Source organism: Podarcis filfolensis (assembly GCF_964270895.1).
Source record: "Podarcis filfolensis genome assembly, chromosome: 6".
Taxonomy (NCBI): domain Eukaryota; kingdom Metazoa; phylum Chordata; class Lepidosauria; order Squamata; family Lacertidae; genus Podarcis; species Podarcis filfolensis.
In genome coordinates, this window is record NC_139609.1 from 35,000,201 (window position 1) to 35,016,168 (window position 15,968).

At 40.0% G+C, this 15,968-nt stretch overlaps 1 protein-coding gene across 1 annotated transcript; it reads right to left on the reverse strand.

Moving 5' to 3' along the window:
• Positions 1 to 641: 641 nt before the first annotated feature.
• On the reverse strand, positions 642 to 13,602 carry ACADM (acyl-CoA dehydrogenase medium chain). The gene is made up of 12 exons (XM_083621035.1): positions 13,291 to 13,602; positions 9,264 to 9,360; positions 8,155 to 8,252; positions 7,973 to 8,042; positions 7,197 to 7,297; positions 7,035 to 7,115; positions 5,711 to 5,841; positions 5,053 to 5,161; positions 4,722 to 4,862; positions 4,549 to 4,644; positions 3,071 to 3,319; positions 642 to 1,833 (listed from the first exon to the last, which is right to left on the reverse strand). The coding sequence occupies exons 1-12, from the start codon at positions 13,312 to 13,314 to the stop codon at positions 1,762 to 1,764; spliced, it is 1,269 nt and encodes a 422-aa protein (XP_083477161.1). The 5' UTR covers positions 13,315 to 13,602; the 3' UTR covers positions 642 to 1,761.
• Positions 13,603 to 15,968: the final 2,366 nt, after the last annotated feature.

Sequence of the window (15,968 nt, forward strand, 5' to 3'; positions counted from 1 at the left end):
CCCTGGCTGGCTGTGAACACTTGCCCTATGCATAAATATGTAGAAAAAGGAAAGAAGCTTTTGAAACAGATAATTCTAATAGGCATTTTCTTATTTAAGTGTTTCGCTCTCTCAAAATTATCGATGTTGGTTTCTTATAAAAGTTAGATGTTTTAAAATGATTTGCAAGAGTAGATTGCCTTTGATGAAAAAGTCCAAAATAGCTAGTCTGGGACTAGTACAGGCAAGGTGTTGTATTCAAACAGTATTTTGGTTTATTGAAATGGCAGAGCTTTCAAGAAGTCTTTTTTAAACAAAGATGCAAGTGCAACCTAAGAGATAAATTATAGCGTGCGCACTCTGACCATCCACACACAAAAATGCACCAGTCATTTTTTAAAAAAGAGCATTTCAATGCACACAATTCCCACCACCAGAACAAGTAATATAAAAAATGCATTTAGTTGCAAGAGAAAAGTTATCAGACAGCATTTCACAGCAAACTCCAACATCGGAGATCAACTGAACTGCACTACAGTTGAAGCAGAGACTGGACACCAGTATTCTAATGACACCTTAGAACAGATTTAATACTAACACAAATGAGCTGCTTTCCATTTCAATGCCAAAATTCATACCCAGATTATAGAACAGAAACAGAGTTTCAGGGCAAGTATTTTTTTTTAATTAGTTGATACTAGAGCTAATTGACATAATGACAGTACTGTAAACATTACTGGAACAAAAAAATACATTGTATGGCTTTTTTCATATTTGAGTGCAATAAAGCATTTGTTTAGTAAGGTTGATATAATCAGGCTAAATGCACCAAAACCATTGTGTATACTCTTCAGATAATTGAAAAGTTCAACACAGGCACCATAGGTTTTGTTTTACAACAACATACAAAGTCGTTTGCAAAACTGCTACTCTTCAGTTTCCAAAGTCATAAAATTAAAAGTCTTTATTTTTTCATAGAAGTTAATACAGTATACAGTAATGTGGCTTTTCCAAGGTCAAGGCAATTTGTTCTGAGGCACACTGTAGCATGGTGTGAGGTACACATTGATTTCAAAAGTAAGGTTCATTGTTTCTTTGTTTCACATTGCTCTTTGAATGTTGTTGAAAAAAAATCCACACTACAGCTGTTCCACAGATGTTTTGCATAGCTACGCTATATAGAGAAATGGCAAATTAAAATACAGTCACAGTACAGTTGACTTGATAGTGATTATAATTTCACACCTTACCTTGCGTACAATATGCATTATTTGGTAATAATTGGTATGATAAAATGATGAGTCCAGAATCTTCTTATTCCACAGAAACAAACATTCTTAAGTGGCCCTACTCCCAAAATACATAATTTGGAAATAGAAAAGAAGAACCCTACACTGCCGGTATTGGTATGAACTTCTTAATCCAATACAGTGTCACAAGTTCAATTTGAGGCACTTTAAAAATGTTGTGAGAAGATCAGAGGACAGGGATAACCAAGTAACTATGGAGTAAGGTGAAAGTAAAAGCAGCCACTAAAAAAACAAACTAAAAAGAACCACATGCACCAACATGTATCTAATAACCCAATTTTTCAAGAGGTCTCTAGCTAACAGTTTCAATAATTAAGGAAACAAATTTTTTCCCATATATTGAAGATCTGAAACAGATATGCTACTACTTTGAGGCCATTTTATTTTTTCAATCTTAAAAGGAGCATACCAGAATAAAGACAAATGTTTGCAGCATCAGGTTAATACATGCCCTGTCTCTCTTCAAAAGTTCTCAACCCTTAAACCTGCCAATGTGTTCACGAGCTACAATCAGTCTCTGTATCTGAGCTGTGCCTTCATATATCTGAAAAGAAAGCATACAATAAATAAATAAAAGGCAGGTGCTTTTGAGCAATTTCAAAACTACATAAAATATGAAAATACAGGGAACTTCTTATCAGTATGTTACCAGTTCAATGCAAAAGTTGCTACAGATGCTTAATGGCGGGGAAACATCTCTCCAGGTACTTCAAGGCTGCACTTAAATGGCTATGGTCCAATAGGCTACTTTAGTTAAGCCTAAGAACTTGAGCGTACATAGTGGCATTTTTCAACTTTCTTCTTTGAACAGCAGACACCCATGGCACATTACAAATCATTTGTGAAAATTTCCTCCATTTCAAAATGTGTTTTCCATATGGACACTTCTGTTATAGAAACAAGTTCAAATCCCTGAAGTACAATGATCTACTGCTGTTGGGTCAGGATCCAGTACTGAGTTCCAGCCTAATCATACGTGGGTCACAACAGCAACACTACCACCATACAAATAAATGGTAAATATGAAGAAATGGGTTTCAAGGTGGGTCCCAGGTCTGAAAAGGTAGAAGACTACTGCTCTAGTTTGTACAGTTATGCCATTCAGACCTCAGGCAGAATTTTTATACTATTTAAAAAAGGAATGGCTATAACCTGAGCTATGGAAACCTACCTCCTTTTCAAAAATATTACTTGATTTCAAACTGTATAGGTGCTAATCCTACTCTGAGTAGACCAACATAAAATTAATAAACATTGCTTAGGTTACTTAATTTCAATGGGTTCTGCTCCGAGTATGACTTAGTTGATTATAACGTAATATTTTGTTAATAATTACCACATTTTAATTATATATATGTGTGTGTGTTTATATGTGTGTTTTTATCTGAGGTCAAGCCGTTACACCTAGCATATGTACTTTCCAGATAACTACATATACTATATTTTCTATAGGATTGCATCCTAAACGGGTCTTTTCCCCACACTGCCCCGGATTTAATGCTCAGCAGATTTTAATTTTTAACCTGCAGGCATTTCATACAAATACTGCTTTAAAAAACCCTGCAGGTGCTGAGTGCCACCTTAAAAGAAGCTGCCTCCCCTATGAAAGAGAATACCTCTTAAGATGAATGCTGCAACAACACAGATGTGTCATTTAAAAGGGAAACATACTTTTGTCTTTATATTATATACACAAATTTATTAATAGACTTCTGCTATCAGTTCACTAAAAATGTTAAGTGGGCAACAGTTCTAGTATTTGCATTAAATGGGTTACCTACCTGGTATATTTTGGCATCTCTCATTAGCTTTTCTACTGGGTATTCACTATTGAATCCATTTCCTCCAAAAATCTGGACGGCATCAGAAGCTACTTGATTTGCAATGTCTCCAGCATATCCCTTTGCAATAGATGCATAGTAGGTGTTTCTACGGCCAGCATCTACCTCCCATGCTGCCCTTTGGTAAGCCAAGCGAGCAAGCTCCACTTTCATTGCCATTTCAGCCAACATGAAGGACACTGCCTGGTGCTAAGATGGTTGAGGAATATAGGCAAATATTGACCAGTTAGAATTGAGAAGTTTACTTTTTGTACAATACATATCAAGGAACATGTAGCAGGCTTCTGCTTAGTGCTAAAATTGTATTTTCCCCTCCCTCATTTCTCCTGCTGCTGTGTTGCTGGGAGCCAGTAAGTGTTATATCCAAACGCAGGTCCACAATTTATTTTCCTCAAAGAAGCCACGAGCAATAAGAACTAAACTTGGTTACAAGTCATGGTTTGTTTGGAGAGACACAAACCATGAGCCTTGCCTTAGCTCCCAGAAGGAGGTTCTGGCTGCAATTTTACCAGGGTGTATGCTGTGTGTTCCCCATTAATTCATGGTTAGGTTTCACTATGGTTTAAAGTGACATGTGAATCAGACCAAAAACGGAAAACTTTATCAATACAGTATATAGAATTAAATATTTTGCTAAGCTACTTTGTTCATATTTGTTAAAAATTAGAATGAAATTTCATCTAATTAGAAAAGTTACCAATGCACAGCCAAGCCTCAGAATTATTGGTTCTGGTTCTTCATCTGGTTTTAGGATTTCCCTAGGACTCCTATCACTCCTCAGCTATATTTATTTTGTGATCATAGCATTAGTTATCAGAAAGCAGTGCTGGTTTAATCTGAAGTGCTTATATATTTAAATAATTCTCTATTAATGAATGTGTGCAGATTACTAAATGACTTCATGTCGCCTTGTCTCAGTAACAAACAAGAAAACCCTAAAATGACTTAGAGTCAAACATGTATTTATTTATTTATTAAATTTATATTTTGCCTTTCCTCCCAAATAAGCCATTTGTGGGGTGGGGGGTTATGTATGGAGACTCACAGTTAATACACAATGAGAAGTATACAAATGTGATTAGTTTGGTTCTTTGCAGTGACTAGCCACACTATCCCTCATTGACAAAATCAGCATTAGCTTTGCTATACGACAGTCCACATTTTTTAACTGTCAGCTGCAGCAATCATGAATCCTCTTACACCACAAGAGACCCATTTACAAAGCAACACTACCCTTAAATTTAAATGGCTTCTAGTAAGAGACTGGTGGATCATATTTTGGTTTTACCAGCATTTTGACTTCCAACTTGCTAAGCTATTCTTTTAGGACCCTACAATATAAGTTTTGTGAAAAAGATTTCCCTTAATACACATTAACTGGAAATGGCATCATATAAATGATAAGGAGATTCACATACCTCTGCAATGACCTTTCCAAAGGTTTTTCTTTCCATAGCATACTTTGTAGCTTCATCCAAAGCTCTTTGTGCTAGCCCTACAGCACCAGCAGCTACCTGTAATTTTAATGATGGATATCATAAAAACAGAACTCTAAAATGATATTTTTCTAGAACTTATTTCAGATACTTACCGGAGGCCTTGTTTTATCAAATGCTCCCATGGCAATTTTAAAGCCAGCACCTTCACCAATTAATACATTCTCTTTGGGCACTCTCACATCCTCAAAAACAATCCCTCTTGTATCTGAGCAGCGTTGACCCATATTAAGTTCCTGAAAAGAAAGTTTATGAAATATTTAATTATGCCTTAACATAATTATTTGATGAAGTAAAAAACTAATGTAGATTGGTAATTTATAGCCAAGAGTGTAAGAATTATGCTTGTGATTTTACACATCCACACACAGAATCTAGATGGTGTGTGTGTGTGTGTGTGTGTGTGTGTGTGTGTGTGTACTCTACCTTTCTTCCAATTTGTATTCCAGGGCTATCCGCTTCCACAATAAATCCAGTAAAAGCTTTGCCTGCAGGAGCTTTGGGATCAGGATTGGAGCGAGCCAATAAAAAATACCTAATAAACACACACAAAAACAAGAGCCAAGTTTGACTTTAACAGATGCTTCTGGTAGCTTTATACCAGAAATTAAACAACAATCAGGCGGTTTCAAAAAAGGAGGACAACCCAGTGTGTTTTGAAGACTTCTACTGAGCTTTAACATAGTTAAGACTGCACTTCTATTGTTCAGTATTATATATAAAACAAAAAGGAAATACAAGACAGTATACAAGGAAAAGACTCATGAAGCACATGTGGCACAGGATGGTATTTAGTAAAAGGATGGTTTCAGCCCTCCCAACATGTACTGTCACTCCTTCTTCCAAATTGTCTCACTTTATTCCTTCCTTCCAAACCAAATCCTGGATGGTGGTCAAGAATGTGGACACACAATACCACACTGGCTCTTGCCTCATTTGTGATAGGGTAAGAGATAATACCTAATCTCCCCAACTGGTTTCTAATAAACATTCTGTATCTTAGTCACACTGAGCATGACACAAAAACAGATCAAATGTGGGAAAGAACTACATAGAAAGTAAAGCTAGTTACGAATTGCTATACCAGTTAGCCTTGCCACCATTGGTGATCCACATTTTTTGTCCATTAATTATATATTCATCTCCTTTCTTTTCGGCTCTTGTTTTTAAACCCGCTACATCAGAGCCTGCTCCAGGTTCCGTTACACAGTAGGCCTGAGGAGAAAAAAGAAAAAGGAATAAACAGGAGGCACACCTGTTTAGGCAAGCAATCCCCTGAACTGCACTTCTGATTTTGTTGGCTTAACTGTCTGTTTTTAGATGTTTTAACTGCGGTGTTTAACTGCTTGTTTTATTGCATATTTTCATCAAGACTTATTCTAGTGCCCAATGGAATTGCTATTGTGTATTTCAATTATGCATTAATTTTATTGCTGTAAACTGTGTGGAAGCAATATTTTGCATATAAGCTGTAGATAAATTAATAATACCGTATTTTTCCATCTATGAGGTTTTTTACCCAATTTTTAAGATGAGGTTTTTTACCCAATTTTTTAGGTTGAAAAACAAGGTTCGTCTTATCCATGGAATACAGCAATTAAATATATAAATAATTATGGTACTTGCTTTAGCAGTCACAGCTCCCGGCAGCGGCTAGCTGCGTGGCCTCTGTAGTCTGCTTGTCTCCTCCCACTCTGTCCGCCCTACAGATGGGAGGGAGGCTGTAGGCAGCTCGTTTTTGTGCGGCGTCTTCGCACGGCTCCAAGCAGACTAACAAGGCCACATGAGAAAGGCGTGGAGGGGAGAGATATCTTTGATCGCTGCGGCCAACTGGAGTAGCAGTTCCTTTCCTGTGGGGCATTCTTAGTCTGTTTGCCTCCTCCCACTCTGCCCATCCTACAGCTCCATTTGTGCGCTGATGTTCGCTGATGTGAAAGGCGCAAAGGGGGGGATATTACTTCAATCGCCACACTCCTCCTGTGTAATGCTGCGCCGCCTGTGCACAAGAACAGACTGCCTACAGCCTTGCAGAGGCAAGCAGAATACAGAGGCCCCATGGGAAAGGCGAAAAGTGCTAAAAGCAATTGAAAGAAAAAGCTTCACCACTCTCCCCCCCCCCCGCAAAAAAAAAAGCTCAACCCTGCCCTCCCCCAAAGCTCAGCAATTGCCCGCGAGGGAACAGTTGATAGGCACACGGCTGTTAGGCTCTGGGCAATCCTCTCCAAAAAAATGTCAACAACTTAGGGCAATTTCCTCCCCATTTTCTTAATTTGGAGTCTCCCAAAATAGGGGGCGTCCTATACATGGGGGCATCCAATATACAGAAAAATATGGTAAGTGTATACAGGTTTTTCACCAGAGAAAGCAAAGTAAAATTCTACAGACTTGGGGGGAGAGGGGGAACTTACACACATCATAGGTTCCTCTGTCATTCTTCCCAGATATTTCTTCTGCTGCTGCTCATTTCCTGCAATGATGACTGGCATTTGCTGCAAGAAAAAAAAAAGAAACATTCAATACAAAGAAGGTCATTATCTAGACTACTACAAAGAAAGAAGGAAAATACTTACACCCAGGGAATTTGCTTCAATAGCTGTTTGAACCCCTGTACACGCATAAGCTAATTCTTCAGTAATAAGGCAGGCATCAAAACAGCCAAGGCCAAGGCCACCTATAGCAAAACATTATCAAACAAAAAACAGTCCCATACAAATCCATTTTAAGTGCACTTTACTTTCTATACACTCTAACCTTTGATATGGTGAATTTTGACATCAGTGTAACAGGATGTTTCAATTCCATTTGCATATATCCCTTCAACACACCCACCCACCCAAAACCCCACAATATTGGTCTATCCCTATTCAGAGTAACCCCAGTAGTTAACTAAATCATAACTTGCATGTAGGAATGGGTCAATACCAATTCAGGATACAAATTCTTCCAAGTAATATTGAAATACAATAAAACATCATCAAAGCACAACAAACCTTCGGGATCCTTTCTACAGAGCTATTGGTGGTAAATGGCCTTATGGTTGAAGAGGCTGGTCCAGATGTAACACAACACCTTTCAATGGTGTCTGCTTGCATATCCATTTACCAATCATCAAACATACTGCAAAGAAGTTAACTAATATCCATATCCATATACCCTGTATGTTTGGCAATACTGCTATTTCTAATAAGGTCTCAAGAGATGAAAACTTATCTTACACCAGACATACTGGCTATTGCTATTCCTTCACATTCATAAAACATCCTATCGTAAAATCTGTCGTATCTTTGCCTCCTAAAAGTGTTCCTTAGTTGATGCTATTTTATTGCTTAAAAGGTAGTTTACTCACCACAGCTCTCTGGTATATGTGAATTTATCAAGCCGAGCTCCCATGCCCTTTTTATGAGGGGAACAGGGTACTAGAAAGAAAAGAAATAAAATATTTCATTTTATGTACAGTGTCTCTTTTTAGAAACATTTACTCAATGAAATGTTAAAGCAAGCTGTTTCCCCCTTCTATAGCAAGCCTACCTCTCCAGTTCTGTCATACTCGGCAGCAACGGGCAAGATTTCCTCTCTAGCAAATTTACGAGCTGTAGCTTGAAATTCTTTCTGTTCATCAGTAAGTTCTAGAAAACATGGCATTCACATGTCAAACAATCAATTATATCCAAATATTTGAAATACCCATAATAATTCAACGAAGTAGCAGAACTGCAATACTTTGCACCTGACATTGCTACAGTGTATTATTTTGGCACCTAAATTCTTCCCTAATTCTACTCGCCAGGATGTGACAGGACATGAAGCAGCACAGCAATATAGGGAAAACCATGACCAAATGGGGCAAGAGCAGGATATTCCAAGAGGTATAAGGGTATGTAGCAACATCAGCTGGAATAAATTATATTTTTAGAACAGTGTGAGGAAAATCAGGAGCCTCTGTTCAAGAAACGGACTGTTCATTTGCCTCTTACAGAAGCATCTACTGCAAGCGAGATGACTGCACATCAGTTTTCCCACCTGAGGACATAAGAGAAGCCCTGCTGGATCAGCTCAGACCTCCAAGTATCTCTATGCCTGGCCATCAGGGTCCTCCCCAGGCCACACCATCTCTCTCCAGGCTCCTCATTGGTCCTGCTCTGAACCCTCCTTGAGAGCCTGGATGGAGAGATGACTGTGTGTGGCTGCAATGCAGTCTACTGCACACAAACAGCTGTCACATCTGTTGATCAGCCTAGTGTATTGTCTCTGGCTACAACATCCATTGGTATGCGGGCCCCTGTCTGACTGCACTGAAAAAAATGCAAACGCCTGTATCATATATTTTCCCTTATGAACCAAAAAGCAGCTCAGAAAGCAATTTAAACTGGGAAAGTGGCATAAGGAAAAGATGTAACGCACACTGCACTTCTCCAATTACAATTCGTAGTTCACTAATTGTATTTAGTAAAACTGCACAGCTGCTTTTAGTAAAATAAAAAGTAAGTGCATCAGGCTTTGAGTCATCAGTCTCCTGCCATCACACATCAAATGGTTCAAATTCTGATAATTTTCTTTAGGTTTGTGAAATATTTGAGGCATGGGACATAATGTAAGATTAATAGGGGATATTTTTACAGTGCTTTGTCAATACTTACCAAAGCTAAATCCAGCTGCCGATTTACTTTTGGGTGCTGTTGCAGCAGCTTGACTTGATTGTGATCTCCAACCGCATGTAGCAATGCTTCGTAACACCTGAAATTTTGATTTGGGGGGGGGGGGATGAATAGCTCCGATTAAAAGCCTCCAAGAAATTTCTCAATCCTATTGCAAGTGCCAACTAAAAAATAGTCTGCAGCAGAGACCAATGTATTCACCACAGAACTGATTGTATTTTGCACTAGAAGTAGTTGGGGGAATTCTGTGTTTTTCAATGTGTAGCATATTTTCTTTTAAGTTCTTTTGCAAGATCGTATACATCTAAATATACCAAATAACCCTGATAAACTGCTAATTTTGGTTCAAAATACCATTTGGCCTTTGCAAATAAATATGCCCCTGTACCTTTCTATGGACTTTGTTGTCCTCCTATGAACTTTCCATTGCTGGAGCAAACTGAATATTTTGCAAATTATTATTATATAGTTCTGTTGAAGATACATACTTATAGGACATATATTATATCTTATTGCTGAAAGATCTAGTCGTATCCTTAGCATTTATTATTTTTGAAAGTGACTAAAATACATAGCAAATTTCAGGGACAGGTCTCTGCATAGTGCCTTACAATCTAAAGGCATGAAACAATAGGAGAGGGAACCTGGAAGGGGAAAATGGAAAAGCTTTCTCTGGAAGAATAAAAGAAAGAAAAAAATGTCCAAAGTGTGTATATATATATATATATATATATATATATATATATATATATATAATGCTTAACTGACAATTAAAGAAATAAAGCAAAACTGCAGGAAAAAAGGACAATTTTGTGCTTTCTTAAAGTGGGACAAAGTGATAGTGAACTGAATATCAAGAGGGAGAGAGTTCCACATATAAGGAGCCCAGAAAAAGCATGAAGTTGAGAAACATCACAAGAGAGTTGAAGTTAAATAAGATGAGTATTTGATACCCCCCAAGTAAGTTTAAACTGAAGCACAAGACTACTAAACCATTGCAGTCATCAGCCCAAGACAGGAATTAGAGTCTGAATAAGGAATTTAGTCTAAATAGACTAAAATGGAAGAGATTGAGAATTATTAACAAGAGAACCAGCAAACCTTAGATAAGATAGGAAAGAAAAAAAGAAAGAAAAGAATGAGAAGGGTCAAAGATAATGACTAAACTCCTAATTTGCAGGGGGAAATTGCAGTGTAGAAACACTGACTTTTGCTGGGCTACAATGCGGCTCTGTGTACAAGTCACATCTGTGGTTCAACTCACTTTTGCCTCTGGCCCCACTCACCACTGGTGCAGAGAACAGTGAGATAAGATGGGACAATGTTCTGACACAATATAGGGCAGCTTCCTACGCTCCTAATTTGGGGAACAAGAACTAAAATAAGTAGCTTTGACTAAGCAGAATATGAAAGTGACAACGAAAGATGGTCCAGTGGTTAATAAAATAGCAAGAGAACAAAGTCCATTTAATTATACAACTACACACCTGTCATTCAAAAGAAAAAGAAGTGAATGAGATAAAGATTGCATAAGACATGCACAAGATGTTCTATCAAGTGTACAATATTAACCAAAAGGCCACAAAGCTTTGGATATGAACAACTTATTGACCATTTCAACTTCACTACAATTTCAAAGAATAATTTACACTAAAATACTTTGTAACCTGTGGCTCCCTGGCTTCAAGGGTGATGCTTTAGCAAACAATTGTGGAATGAAGTCTCTAATGCTATTTGATTTAAGTAAAGCATCTTTATCCTACTTTCAGCCAACACAGAGAGAGAAAGAGAGAGAGGGAGGCTCCCAGAGTACCTTACAAATGCCAGTGTTAGAAAGGCCCTCCCCCAAGGATTACAACCAAAAATATGGGACATAAAAGGCAAAGAGATTGGGAGGATGAAAAAAGCAAACACAGAAACGATTTTTTAGTTACTGAGTTTTTGTAATAGCCAGCTGGAATAGAAAGTTTTTTAGCACTCTGCTCCATACCTTGCTTTTCAGGGGTTGGAACTTATCAGTTATCTTATGTGTCATACTCTTTGGGGTGGGGGGGGGGGAGAGAAGCAGACTACTCACTGGCACTGCCAACACCAAATTCCATTAAAGTTACAAGGTACAGTGGTTTAAAGGCTGACCTTTTCGTTGTGGCAATTTTCAATTACATGTTGTCCTTATGGAAAACACTTCTGCTTTTCACTCTCATAGCAATTATTTTTTTCAAAAAGAACTCTGTACACAAATGAAACATTTGCCCTGTTTATCCTCCACTTTGCTGGGTACGTCCTAGACAGAAATACACGCTCATAACAATCACTTGTTATGATTTATGTGTGACACCTACGGAGTAGAATATTACAAAGTTCCCACATCATAAACCAACCTGTATGAGACTGGTAAAGTGGCACATTAATTGCACACAACATTACCACATCACCATATGCAATACTCAGCTCACTGGTTTGGCATCCTTCAGTTTTATCAATAACTGTCGACCAACAAATTTAACCAACAGAAATCTTGTGTAGGGCCATTTCTGTCATAGAAGAAAAATCCTCAGAGAAGTGTTAATAGCCCTGCAAATCCTTTCTAGGCAAACTATTGTATACATCAATCTGAACCTGCACATTTTCAGAGTGCAAAAATGCATTTATTTACATACTGTATGTCATATAGATTGACTCAACAGTGATAAGTGGGTTATTATCAAAGTTTAGTAGCTTTGCTCACATTTTGCTTAAATAAAGGGCAAACAACTACTAGATCAAAGTATTCTGTACAGATTTGAAACAAAACTGCAAATATAAAAGTATTCTTATTAGCTTTATAAATCAAGTGTATAAACAAAACCCATAAAAGGACTGTTCTGTCCAACATTCTCAAAGAGCTAGGGTGGCATAGTAGTTAAGAGACCACCCTATTCATCAGACTATCTGTATTCTAAATCTCACCTCTGCCATGGACATACTAGATGGCCTTAAGCACCATTTCTTAGCCTTAGGTCTTTGTCTATAGTATGTAGATAATACTGAAGGACTTTAAAAGGGCAAAGGGACACCCAAACTACCAAGATTCAAAAGCAGTCCTTTCCCAGTCACAGCACAATGCTTTAAAAAAGTTGTTTTTCTTTCTAGCATATGAATTCTTAAGATTATGTCTTATCATTTATATACTTAGGGGCAAAAACCAATACAAACTGGGATTTTGTAACAAACCGTAAACAAGAATAAAAGTTGGAAGATATACCAGCTACACTGGCACAAAAATGTTTTATATGAAATATATAGCGGGTAGTATAATTAGTTAAACCTATTCACAGAAGATAACTCTATCAAAATCCCCTAAACCTAACACACATATGATCTCGGTTTCTATAGATCTCTTCTGTTTCCCTACATTTGCCATAAATTTTTTAAAAAACCCTAGGATCAAGGTAAGGCAGTTTCCTTCCGGAAACCAACCCCTCCTTATGAATGCCAAACAAATAAATAGATATGCTGTTGCATAATACCAAAAACTGCGGTATTGTTGTTTGTTACGGGAAGGAATGTGCTTCGCTTTATATAAGCTGGAAGTATCATTCTGTGCGAGTGGAGATACCTTTTCCTTTCTTCCGTGAGAACTTGGCATCCTTCCCCTCTTCTAAATATTTATGTTCTGGTTCTGATCCCTGCATGGCGGGAGAAGGGGGTTTGGACTAGATGCCCCTCGGGAGCCCCTTCCAAATGTACAATGTTGTAATTATAGAAGCCTTAAGACTACTAAATACGCAGTAAACATCGCCCGCTTATCAGCACTTTACTGGGGCAGTGGGTAAGCTCCCTTGGACTAAACGGGGTTATCTCCCGAGTAGGCACGCTTCGGGCTTGCATTGCCGGGTTACAGAAACCCACCCCGCCCCACCTTGCAAGGCCTCCTTCCCTCAGCAATCCGAGAACGTCCCCCAAGCTTGCCGCTTTCGGTTTCTGCGCCCGGCTTCTCCCCTCACGCCCCTCGCCACCTACTCCGTACCCGAGAGACCTTCAGCGCGGCCATGACGTGCCCTTCCTCTTCCACAGGCCTCGGCAGCAACCTCCCACCCAGTAGGCTCCAAGCCAAGGCCCGCCCCCTGCGCTCGGGGATCGCTCCAGGAGGCTAGGCCCCAAGAGAGAGGCGGCGAGGGAGGAGGAGCCGAGAGAAGGAAGGCGGCGGGGACGTCGGCTGACGAAGGCCGGTTTGGCTCCCGTGCCGCGGTAAGCCCTGGCGGCCGCCGGTGACAACAGCGGAGATTTTTTTGTGGGGCGGGGAGGGGGGAAGCGTCTCTCTCACTTTTGCCGGGGCCCCAATCCGCCTTGCCACGCAGCAGCCAGTGGGCAGAGGTGGCGGCTCATTGCACGGCAAAGCCAGGCCATTGGTGGTGACTACCGGTGATTTGGGCACTGAAAAAGGGCTTCAGGAGGGTGACAATAAAATATTGTAGGGGGACAACTAAGCCCCGCCTCGCATAATGGATCATACGATGGGGCGCACCCACCCTATCTGAATGGCAATATGTATCAACTTTTGGGGTGGGGGGCGGCCCCCTCCAATATTCTATGGGGGGCGAAGGGACCACGGCCCCCTAGAAGCTGGCTCCTGCTATGAAGAGCTTCATAGCAATGCCAGCGAAACACATTTTCGTGTGTTTGCTCACTCTCTGGGTAATACACGTGGAGGGGAAATCAGGCCTGGCATCACAACCTCTGCCCGCTTGTTCGATCCCTTTCTGGGGGCAATGGGACCCCACCGCTGTACCAGCCTGTGGGCACATGCAACATGTGGGATGACTGCCACACACGCTTCCCTTGTTTAACTTGGTTTTTGCTCCTCTGGGTGGCGCAGCAGTGAGAACTCTGCCCCACTTAGGAAAATTCTCTCTGCTTGTCTACTGAAAGAGATAAGGAGGTCAGTAAAGAGGTCAAAGGTATGGGGATAGTCTTAAGCAGGCATCCCCAACCTGCGCCCCTCCAGATGTTTTGGTCTACAACTCCCATGATCCCTAGCTAACAGGACCAGTGGTCAGGGATGATGGGAATTGTAGTCCAAAACATCTGGAGGGCCAAAGGTTGGGGATGCCTGGTCTTAAGTATCTGCAGGTTTCTTGCTCTGTCTGTTTTAAGCCTATATAAACTCTTCTCAGCAAGCTGAGTTTCACCCAAACTTCTAACCTGAAGAAATGAAACAACACCTCTGTTTGGATCAAGTAATCTTGAAATCAGGAATGTAAGGTAAAGGACCCCTGGACAGTTAAGTCTCATCTTGCTTCAGGCCAAGGGAGCTGGTGTTTGTCTGCAGATAGCTTTCTGGGTCAAGTGGCCAGCATGACTAAACTGCTTCTGGTGCAAAGGGACACAGTGGCGAGTGCCAGAGCGCACGGAAACGCCATCTACCTTCCCACTGCAGCGGTACCTTTTTATCTACACGCGTTGGTATGCTTTTGAACAACTAGGTTGACACAGATGCAATGGGAGCTCACTCTGTTGCATGGATTCGAACTGCCAACCTTCCAATCGGCAAGCCCCAAAGGCTCAGTAGTTTAGACCACAATGTCACCCACGTCCGCAGGAATGACAATCCTGTAGCCCTGCCAGTGTTGTTGACCATTGGCTATGTTGGCTGCATCTGATAGGCACTGAAATCCAACAACATTCAGAAGCCCTCAGATTTTTGTATCCCTGCTCTAAACAACTTGTTAAAATCACATAGGACATTCTAGAGAGCTTCGGGAAAACATGCTGTTTTGCCAAGTTACGGCAGAAATGTCTTTACCTAGCCTGTCTTTACTGAGCCATGTCTAGAAACATTTCATTGGCATGATGGAAAGGGCCAGCTCAAAACAGACATTTGGTAATGAAATAACAAGGCATAAAGTTACACAAATACCCTCTAGGGACAAAGCAGTAATTGTGTGACTTAAATACTTCCTTCTGGGATTTTAAAAACTAAAGTCAATCCAAATGTCTCACTTGTGCTTGTCAGGATGCGAGAGTGAATGATGCAAGCGAATTTGAGTACACAAACGAGGAGTGAATCTCAATTGAGTCATATGTGCTGGAGGCAAAAAGACAGGAAGGGTGTCAATGGAGGAAAAGTGAAGAAGGAAAGTGATGCAATAGTGAGGTGAAGGATAGTCAAATGGGAAAAAAGGTAGGAAACTATAGAGAACATCTATATGGGGCACAGTAATCAGGCCAAGTAATGACTGGACAAAAGAGCCAGGTTGGACATGGAGAAGAGATTTAATACAATAGGCCAGAAACTCTGAGGCAATGCCAGGGAACACAAGTAAACTCTTCCATTCTTCCAAGAAAAACAACTGATTTCATTCATACAACTTGGACATTTTAACAAAGTTGTATAACTAGGATCAGTAGTTTAATATCACGGAGCAGGGAATACAAATACAATTTCCAGACTTTGCTTTGGATTAGAAGCGTAGGGAGTGCAGACGTATGCCGAATAATGCAGTAGACTGGTATTGAGGAACATATTTATTTATGAAACAAACTCACTGGCTCATCATTTGAGTAGCATTAGGATGTAGCGGCAGACTGATGATAACACTAGAAATACAGATCTGCTCCTAGCCCTTCTCATTTCACAAACATGCCCACACAGTGGAAATCTACACTACGACAGGACCTCGTGTAAGTAATTCCATTTACTCCAAT